At 59.9% G+C, this 10,336-nt stretch overlaps 1 protein-coding gene across 3 annotated transcripts in view; it reads left to right on the top strand.

Moving 5' to 3' along the window:
- LOC308552006 (F-box-like/WD repeat-containing protein TBL1X) overlaps positions 1 to 7,335 on the top strand; it is a 105,483-nt gene extending 98,148 nt beyond the window's left edge. For all 3 annotated transcript variants that reach the window (XM_081126950.1, XM_081126952.1, XM_081126951.1), the window contains 6 exons: positions 546 to 667; positions 2,292 to 2,366; positions 2,767 to 2,894; positions 4,841 to 5,006; positions 6,211 to 6,312; positions 6,966 to 7,335. In XM_081126950.1, coding sequence (XP_080983076.1) covers positions 546 to 667; positions 2,292 to 2,366; positions 2,767 to 2,894; positions 4,841 to 5,006; positions 6,211 to 6,312; positions 6,966 to 6,992 — 620 coding nt within the window. In that variant the 3' untranslated portion in view covers positions 6,993 to 7,335. The remainder of the gene's footprint in view (positions 1 to 545; positions 668 to 2,291; positions 2,367 to 2,766; positions 2,895 to 4,840; positions 5,007 to 6,210; positions 6,313 to 6,965) is intronic.
- Positions 7,336 to 10,336: the final 3,001 nt, after the last annotated feature.

Consider the following 10,336-nt stretch of genomic DNA (forward strand, 5'->3'; position numbering starts at 1 on the left):
CAGGTGTGTGATCCTGAGGCGTGGTAAACAGCAATAAGGTTCCTCTAACGCTTTTTTAAAAAATATATATGTTTTTATTGGCTTTGAGAGAGAGAGAGAAACATTGATGAGAGAGAAGCATTGACCGGCTGCCCCCTGCACAGCCCCCACCAGGATGAAGCTGGCGACCTGCTGGTGCGTGAGATGATTCTTAACCAGCTGAGCCACACTGGCCGGGCAAGGCTTCCTGAGCGTGCTTTTTCTTTTTTTTTTAATTATTATTTTTAAAATGTCTTTATTGATTCCAGAGAGAGGAATGGAGAGGGCGAGAGAGAGAGAGAAACATCCATGATGAGAGTCATTGATCAGCTGCCTGCTGCACGCCCCCGGCTGGGGATCCAGCCCACACCCCGGGGTGCCCGGGAATCGAACCAGTCTCCTGGGTCATAGGTTCATACTCAACTGCTGAGCCACGCCGGCCGGGCTTGACTATGCTTTTAATGGTTGTTAATCACCTGAGCTCCGTGCGGTTAGTAAACGCCGACGCCCTCCCTCTGTGCCCCCAGCCCCCGCTCTCGACGTGGACTGGCAGAACAACACCACCTTTGCCTCCTGTAGTACAGACATGTGCATTCACGTCTGCAGGCTCAGCTGCGACCGCCCTGTCAAAACCTTCCAAGGACACACGGTAAGTGCGAGTCCCGACGGTGGGGCCCGGGTTCGTGGGAATGTGCTGGGAGGGGGACCCGTCTCCCTTGTGCCCGGGATGAAAAGATGCTGTGGCCACGGAGCAGTTCTTTTGCAGCCCTTTGCTGCTCGGGCTGCTGTGGTATCTCAGGTGGTTGCATTAACCCAGTTACGGGCAGGCAGTGGAGGAAACAGGTCCTGAGACGAGCCAGATGTTGGATTTTAGAGGAAAGACTTAAAGCGGCTATTAGACAAATGTTTGAGGACATACAGGAAGGGATGTTTGTAGTGAGTGAATAGATGGGGAATGTCGTCGGAGAAAGGAAAACTGTATATTTTTTAAAACGGTCAAATGGAAATCTGAGAACTGAGAGGAATAATGTCTGAAATGAAAATCTTAATGGGCGGGTTTCACGGCAGATCGCAGTTTGCAGCACTGAGGCTAACGAACTCGAAAGAGATCATAGGAAGGGTTCAGTTTTCCCGAATTTGCTGGGAAACGGCAACCTTCAGCCCAGGCGGTTCAGGCGCCAGCTGGCTTCTCACCGAGTTCGTCAGAGCGGCACCCGAGGCTCCGCAGGGCCTCCCCGGGGCCCATCCCTGTGGTGTCCGACCCCCTGTCTCCGCGCGCCTGGGCGTCCTGCTGTGTGAGCACCTCCCGCCTGCAGCGCTCCCGCCTCCGATTCGTAACATCCCTCACACACCCCTTTCCAGTCCCCCCCCCACGTCCCCAGGGGCCTCCTCCGTGGACTCCAGGCTTCCTTCTTCCCTTTGTTTCGGGCCATCCACCCTGGGCACCACCTGGAACACAGGTGTGGCCTTGTCACCGCTCCGATTCGTATCCTTCCAAACTCGTGTCCTTAGCGGGTGTCACGACCGTAGAGCGACCATGCAAACCAGAGCGCGTGGCAGTGGAGACTCGTTGCGAGTGTGAACTTGTTAGGCCCGGGCGGCAGGATGAGCGGTGCTGTCCTGGGCAAAGCGGACCCCACAGGAAGGCCCTGGGAGCAGCCCCCCACCTGCCGCCCTGCTCCTACCTTATTCCCGAGCTCTCCATGCCCCACACGCCGTCCCCACCTCCACACTGCGGCGCCTTTATAAACGGGGGGGGGGGGCCTTGCTGCCTCCCCCCCCATAGATGTCCCACCGTCTGCTGGAGGTTTCCACTGTGCTGCGCTGCAGTGTTTTAAGCAGTGTTGACTCCCCCAATTCCCCTCCCCCCCCTCCACTCACGACGGAAAGAGAACTGCCTTCTACAAATGTACACGGACTGAGCTAGTGAAAGTGCATAGGAAACGGATTTTCATTGTCAGTTTCCAAGCACCTGTGGCCGTCTTGGTTTTCTGGGCTGTGCTTATGTGTAAATGCATGGCCTCCCTGGTTGTGATTTTGTTTAGGGAAACGTGCATGCGGGTGACTGGCCTTGCACGGTATGTGGCCTTGCTTTTGCATAAATGAGGAAGGCAGAGTAAGACCACGAAGGGTGGTCCATGGGGGGTGGTCCATACCCAGCGTGACTGAGTTAACTCTGCAGAGAGGGTGGAGCGCTCCTGCCCCCTGCTGGACGGTTGTGGTACCTACTCACGGGCCTTTATTTCTTTGTAAAATCCTTTGCTCTCTTTCAGAATGAGGTCAACGCCATCAAGTGGGACCCCTCGGGAATGTTGCTAGCATCCTGCTCGGACGACATGACGTTAAAGGTAGCGTGGTCGTGGTTGTGGTCGTGGTCGTGGTCGTGGTCGTGGTCGTGGCCAGGAAGGATGAGCTCTTTGATCCCATGTACTGAGTGCTGGTCTGAGGTTCACGGCTGCTCTAGCCCGTAATTTTATAACAAACACTCTTCCTGCTGCTATAAGTTTTCCCCATTGTGACTCGATGACTCACTGTCACCCAGTTAACGCTTATTGATCAGTTGAGGATCGAGCTGAGAACCTCCCCTTCCCACTGACGCCCCCAGGGTTTTGCCTGGGCAGCGACCGGCTGGTCGGCGAGCTCCCCCAGGGCCCCAAACCTAATGAGCGCTCACAGAGTGACCGATGTTGAACCGTCCATGGCGGGAGGAGCAGCGCTGGCTCACGGTCTCCCTGCTGTGTCCTCTAGATCTGGAGCATGAAGCAGGATACGTGTGTCCACGACCTGCAAGCTCACAGCAAAGAGATCTATACCATAAAGTGGAGTCCGACCGGGCCAGCCACCAGCAACCCAAACTCTAGCATCATGCTCGCCAGGTAAGCGGGGGGTGGCCGGCGGCCCAGTCGAACGCGACTCCCCAAAGCAGCCCTGCTCGCTGTGACTGGAAACGTTATTTTATCCAAGGGAACAGAAAAGTTATTCTGTAAAAGTTATGGCCAGAAACGTGGCCAGTAAATGTTACTTGTATCGAAGGGAACAGGAGTGTAGCCAGTAAATGTTACTTGTATCGAGGGGACAGAAAGGTAGCCAGGAAATGTTACTTGTATTGGAGGGGACAGAAACGTGGCCAGTAAATGTTACTTGTATTGAAGGGAACAGGAGTGTAGCCAGTAAATGTTACTTGTATCGAGGGGACAGAAAGGTAGCCAGTAAATGTTACTTGTATCGAGGGGACAGAAAGGTAGCCAGGAAATGTTACTTGTATTGGAGGGGACAGAAACGTGGCCAGTAAATGTTAGTTGTATCAAAGGAAACAGAAAGTCTTGCTAAGGTGTGTCGTGAATGAGTTTACACTCTTCCAGGCGATACCAAGAGTAGCTCCCCTTGATAGGGCCGCAGACAAGCTATGAAATGAGCCCTGGCTGCAGGTACAGATAGCTCCCTGTAACCAGCAGGCCCTGCGAGGGGTGGTGATGTGTCCGGCTTCCAGCGTTTGGCTTTGTGAACGTTTTCATTACGACAGAGAAGGACGCAGAGTTCAGCTTGGACCGTGGCCTTGGTTTAGTTACCTCAGCTTGGAGCTGTAGGTGGCGAGAGTTTTGAGGGGCCGTAAAGCGTTCCCCCACCCGCCCTGGCCAGGCCTGACCAAGCCATTTATATGGGGAACCCCTAAGGCAGCAGCTTTGGAGGGGCGGACTGGCCACTCGGGCTCTTCCCAGAACTGGGGAAAGGGGGTGTGAGTGGCCCGCGGGCTGCCCCGAGCCACACCGCTTCAGCTGCCGGGCACGGGATTGTCTCGCCCCTGTGCTCACGGGACCCCGGTCAGGATGCAGCGTTCACTCTCGTTCCTGCGGTTTAATAAGAATGTTTAAAAACACAAGCTAAAGAGATTGAGCTGGTGCTGGACTCCCTGGGGCTCTGGAGTCCGTGGTGCACACACACGTGTGCGCGTGTTCAGCCAGGAAACAGTGCATTCGTGGGGGACGTCTGGTCACCAGGAGGCAGCGGTGGTTTATTCTGTGCAGCTGCAGAGGAGGAGGATGGGGACAGGAGGCGGGTGGCCCAGTCCTGGCGATAAGGAGGGACCCTCCGTCTCTGCCACGTGGCACTGGCCTGGCAGCCTTCGCGGCAATGACCCTTGTTGCAGAAATGGCTCGACCCGAGGCCATTGCTTAGAAAACGCTGGAAGGAGGGAATCCCTGCGTGAGCTGAGTGGCCGAATCCTGGAACACAAAGGCCACGATGTATCTGGTTTCCCGTAATTTCTGAAAAGCCACTTGAATGACTGGTATAGAACATGGTAGAATCACCTTCTGGTGGCCTGGACAGTGCTCTTGCGTCACGAGCATGAATTGTCCTTTTAGTCGACAAATGTGAAACGGACGTAGCAGCGCCTGGTGAGTCCCCGTTGAGAGAACGGCAGATGGCAGCTCCCCAATGGCTTTGTCGTCGAAGCATCTGAGTCACATTTTAATAGGTTTTTATTGATTTCAGAGAGAGGAAGGGAGAGGGAGAGAGAGATGCATCAATGATGAGAGCCATTGATCGGCTGCCTCCTGCTCGCCCCCTACTGGGCATTGAGCTCGCAACCCGGGCATCGATCCATGACCAACCTGGTTCATTTGTAGGTCGGTGCTCAACCGCTGAGCCGCACCGGCTGGGCTCTGAGTCACGTTTTAGACGTGACAAAGCGTGCCTGTTTGTCGTCTCTGGAAATGTAAAGCTGCGAAAGGAAAGCCACGCAGTGGTGTTTGGTAGAGCGCTCGGGGGGAGCCGCAGGGACGCCGTGTGCCTGTGGTGACGCCTGCTCCTGTCTCCCCAGCGCCTCGTTCGATTCCACGGTCCGCCTGTGGGACGTGGAGCGCGGCGTGTGCATCCACACGCTCACCAAGCACCAGGAGCCCGTCTACAGCGTCGCCTTCAGCCCCGACGGCAAGCACCTGGCCAGCGGCTCCTTCGACAAGTGCGTGCACATCTGGAACACGCAGGTGAGCCCCGATTCCTTTCCCCGAGCAACGCCCGCTCCCGTTTCAGTGGCCGGGCTCGAAACTGCAGCCGGGGGTCTGTGCCGGGGAATGGGTGTGAGGCACCGGACTCCCCAGCGGGACCGCAGGCCGGGTGCGGTCTGCCCTGGGCTCCGTATGGGCCAGGGGTCTGCCCGCAGGGACGCCCACCCTTCTCTGTTACTTTTCCTGCCTCAGCCTTTTCTTGGGCACGAGCCGTCACCTCGGAAGAGCGTGACCCATCTTTTCTCTCCAGAGATGCGCTCAGGTTGGGGTGACAAGTGCCATGCCTTTCGCACTCTCCGGGGGGCCAGCCCTTGGTTCTGCTGATGGGGGGAGGGGGTCGGAGCTGATGCAGGCAGCCAGCGATCCCGTTTGTGTGATCTGGGGGTGGCGTCGACGGCCTCCCCTCTCCCCTTAACCCACCGTGCCTTCCTGAGCCCCTGTGGCTGGGTCGACAGTCGGTGCCTTGGCGTGGAGCCCGCGCCCCCTTGTGGCAGGGGTGGTAGTGTGTGCGCCAGGTTCCCCCCCACCCCCCCCGGGGGCCACGAGGCCCCTGAGACCTGGGGCTCCCCAGGCTCTGCCTCACGCGGGCCCTGCCCCCGAGCGGATAGGCCACCGGAGGGCGCGCCTCCCCGGAAGAAGGTGCGGGCGTCTCTGCTCATAGAGACGGTGGTGGGTGGATTTGTAAAGCGCCCTCGCAGAAAAATGACATTGGGTGCTGCTGAAGGTCAAAACTGCATCCAATTATTTCAGCCCTTTTTTTATAAATCACAACCTCTTTCATGCTCAGTGAGAGGAAGGCTCCTCTCAATATAAAAAAATATATATAATATTGTTGCCTGGCTCCCTCCCCGGTTCCTGGCCACCTCAGTGTCCTCAGCGCCATCAGTCCTTGGCTGGGAATGGCCCTAGAAGGCGTGTCCCCGGCTGAAATGGCCCTAGAAGGCGTGTCCCCGCCTGAAATGGCCCTAGAAGGCGTGTCCCCGCCTGAAATGTAGAGGCGGGTCCGCGGGCAGTCACAGGTCGGCCTCGCTCAGGCGGTGGGCAGTCGGAGAGACGCGTTTCTGCGGCCACCACGGTGTTGGCTGGAGGTTCCTACCTCCTGCGTGTTTGACAATTTTCATGGTACCGTGTTGGGGGGCGGGGGGCCCCTCGCATCGACCGTGACGACCGCTTTGCTTTGCAGAGCGGGAGCCTCGTGCACAGCTACCGAGGGACCGGCGGCATCTTTGAGGTCTGCTGGAACGCCCGAGGGGACAAAGTGGGCGCCAGTGCGTCCGACGGCTCCGTAAGCAGCAAGCGCCCGGGGTTCGCTGGGGGTGGGGGGCGCGGGCGGGGGGGGGGGGGCAGAGCCAGGTCGCTGACCCCGGATGCCGAGGCTGAGACACTCGCTCCCGGCTCGGCCCCCTGTGTGTGCCCCCAGCCTGGGCCCTCTGCTGACAAAGGCCCGGACTGCGTTCCCTGGGCCGCTGGGTCCCCGGGCCCTACTGTGGTCCCCGTGAGATGCCCGGCTGTTCGATTCGCCCCTGCGCTTGAGATGCCACGAGCTCTAAGGCCGGGGTTGGGGGGGCTGCCTCCCGAGTGTCCATGTCGCCCCCACGGGTTCCCAGAGGCCGCGAGCTCAGGCTTCAGTTGTCATCTGCCCAGCCACTCGGTGTCTGGGCCGTGATACCTGCCCTGGCCGCTGTCACCACGTTGGCCCCCGGCGTTGCCCCTGACCTGGCTCCTCACGCCTGTGCTGTTCACGTGGGGTGGGTGGGTCGGTCAGAGGCTCAGCCGCTAGCCTGTTGTTAAAGCGCCTCTGAACGTTCATGACCGTGTGTCAATAAAACTTTATTTATAAAGCACAACCGGTGGGCCTGATTCGGCCCTCGGGCCGCATCATGTGCCAGCCTCAGCTCTGTTGTCTCTGAAGCTAACGGGCCCTCTCTCCCCTTGCAGGTGTGTGTGTTAGATCTGCGGAAGTAAGCCCGAAATGTTGCGGGAAAGAAGAGAATTCTCACGGACCAGCAACGAGCGTGGGGGGTGGCGGCATCCTTGAGACTCGACCCCGCGGGCTCCGGACCCCACGCGGGCAGGCGGGCAGGCGGGCGCGTGGGCGTGGACTCTGAAGTCGACCCCTCCCGGCCGCGGGAGCCTCTGTTTCTCGTAGTCCTCATCCAAAAGTTTCAGACACACACACACAGTCCTGCCCGAGGGGGGAGATGGTTTCCACCGGGGACAGTCCGCTTGGGAAGCCCGAAGCCACGGGCCGGCGGGGCGCGAGGTTCGGTTCCCGCCGACGGGCTCTGACGGCCGAGACGGGCGGGGGGAAGAAGCTGTGCCAAAAACAGAAAGTGCTGCGACAAACCAAAGGGGGCGGCGAAGCTCTCCCCCGCGGGCCGGGTGTGTCCGGACGATTCGGACGCTGCGGTCGCCGCTCTCGCCAAGGAAGCTCAGAGAGGAGCCCGTAGCCGGGGGCGGCGGCTGTCGTCCCGCCACGTCCCGCTTCCTACGGCCGTTGTCCGGTGGCGTTTGTGTTGGCTGGAGCCATCCGGGCCTTGCGTCCGCGGGCCGGTTTCGCGTTGTCCCCCTGCCCTGTCCTCGCCGTCCGTCCTCTGTTCCGTGTGTCCCGATTTGCTGTCGATGCGGCCTTGGGGGCGCGGTGACTCAATCTTTGCCCCACGGCTCTCGCCCCCCCCGTCCCCCCTTCTCTCGGTTCCTTTCTCAAAGTTGCTTCAGATCTGAGGTCTCACGGGCACTTTCAGCGAGAAATAAGTGCTTTATGTAAGAAGGCAGGGGGCTGGGGGGCTTTTTACAGGAGAAAAAAAAAAAAAATGACATATAAGAGGAAGAGCCCGGAGTATTTTTGGAAAAAGAAAAAAAAATATTTTTATGTTAAAACAATTTTAAAATCCTAAAATGGCCATCAGACAGAGAGAGCTTTGTGTGGTTTCGTATTTTTTAAATGTTCTAGGAAGACAGACAGACGCAGGCAGGGCCGGCGGGGCGATTCCCATGGCCTCGGGGGGCGTGACGGGTGGGCGGGCGCGGGGTGGCGGGCAGACCCCCCCGACGGCAGCCGAATGTCCCTCGGCTGGAGGGACAAGTCCCCGCTGTCGGCCGGAGGGCCCCGTGGGACCTCGGTGTCTGCCTTTGTGGCCACGGGAGGGAAATGAAGAGGGAGAACTCCGACCAGGAGCACGTCCCCAACCAGGCGGCCCTGACGAAGCCGCCGGGCCCCGTGTCTCCTGTTGGCGACACCTTGTTCACGGGACGGTCAGTCCCCCGGAGCAGCTGGGCGAGTCCTTGCACAGCTGACCCCACGGCCCGGGTGTCACGCGGCCGGAGGTGACGGAAATGAACAGGGGAGGGAGGGCCCTCGATCCCGAAGGCCCTCGGGTAGAGTGTGGCCCACCACCGCCCCGCGCCCGTCACTCCTTTCTCTGCCGAGAGACTGGGAGGTTTTTCTTTTTTTAAACAATGACTCTTTTTACCGTTTTTAAGAAATTACAATGGCTTTGTATTTGTTCCCGAGGGAGTTTCCTTGCCTTGGCTGAGGTGACCCTTTGCACTGTCCTAACCTGTGTTTGAGACGAGCCCCGGGAGGCGGTGGTCACGTCCCTGTGGGTCCGCCGGGGCGGGAGGCGGCCGAGCGGGGTGCGGGCCGTGGGCAGCGACGGCCGCCTCTGTTCCAGCCACAGGCAGGATGCTGTTTGGAGGGTGGCGGCCGTCCCGGGACCACCTGCAACACCACGGCCCCCGTGGTCCGGTCACCGCCGGGCTCCCCGGGACACGTGGATTCCTCGGGTCCTGGCGGAGACGACCGAGAAGCGCGCCGTGTGCGAGTTGGGTGTGTGACCTGGACCCCGTGGCCTGGAGCTTGGCGGAGGTCCGAGTTCTCTGGAGGCGCCACGTCATCTCGGAAGGCGGCCGGCACCCGCTGCGATGATCGCTCAGCCCTGAGAAATCGTTAGGTTTGGGGTGCAGTCTGTGGAGGTGCAGGCGACCACCATCCCGACCCCTCCTCGGGTAGAAACGTGCTGGTCTGCGGAGCATCGCCGCCCGGGGTGGGCCCGTGGTCCAGACACGTCGGCACCTGTGGGCCGCGCGGAAGAGCTTCAGGAGACGGTCCTTACACGAAGGTCGGGAGCCAGGGCCGCCGGATAAACCCGAACCTCTTGGCCACGGTGAGGTTGGAGCCGAGGTCTCTGAGGCCCTGGACCCCACGGGCTCCGTCCCGTGCTCGGCGGGGAGCCCAGCGGTGATGGAGGCCGACGGTCGCCTCCCCAGCTTCCCGGACCACTGGCCGTGAGAGAAGAGCTGGCCGTGGCCACGGGGGACCACGTGTGAGCGTCCACCGCTGTTCTGGGCACAGTAACCCCCTCAGACGCCCGCGCCAGGAGCACTTGTCTGGGAAAGTCGGGCCACCTGTGTGACCCAGGGGCCCCGTGTGTCCTGTGACCCGTTGCCCTGTTTAGAGCTCTTGACCTTTGCGAGTGACCCTTACCTGTTAGCGGCCAAACAGGACCTTGGTTCTGAGCAGGTGTCCCACGGGAAGGCCCCGGTGTCCTCGGTTGGGTTTGAAGGGATCCAGGGCGCGTCCTGGAAACGGAGGGCGAGGAGGGCAGGTGACCGCGCACGACCCCGGGACTCGAGTTTCCTCCTGTTCTCAACCATCAGCCACGGAGCCACGGGTCAGCCATCGGCCACGGAGCCACGGGGTCGCCATCGGCCACGGAGCCACAGCCACGGGACGTGCACTTTGTCCACCGCAAGCGTCGGCTTCGTTCTGGGGTGTCTCCTCTTTCTAAGCCTGTTCCACCTTTTTTTTTTTTTTTAAATGGTCTCTTGTCCAATGCAGAAAAGTTCCTTCCGCCGCCCCCCGGGGGTTTGGATTCTGGCTTCTGCGGTTTTTATTGTCTGTGTCAGACGTGCCAGCCAGATGTCGTCCCTCAGCACCTCCCGACCCCGCCCGTCCGCGTCGCGCGTCCTGTCCCCCCGCCCCGCTGGCCCTCACGCTCTCGGCAAAGAGAACCACCTGCCTGTCGTAGCCCATCTGTTTCGAGAGGAAATCAGCAGGTCATATTCAGTGTCTTGAATAAATTGCTCTATTTTGATACGAGAGGACGTGACGGGTGTGCTTTCTTGGTCCCGCTCGGGCCCGAGACCCAGGCGCGGAGCCAGGCGGGTCCTGCCGGCGGGAAGGGGCCCCGCGCGTCCCGGGGCTGCTGTTGAGAGGACAGCGGAGCCGGCGGGGCCGCGGGACTGGAGCGTGGGGGATATAAAAGGTGGTGGTCGGAGGGGCGTGTTCTGCAGTCTGTTTCTTTTTA

The sequence above is a fragment of the Miniopterus schreibersii genome, assembly GCF_964146895.1.
Source record: "Miniopterus schreibersii genome assembly, chromosome: Y".
In the NCBI taxonomy this organism is placed as follows: domain Eukaryota; kingdom Metazoa; phylum Chordata; class Mammalia; order Chiroptera; family Miniopteridae; genus Miniopterus; species Miniopterus schreibersii.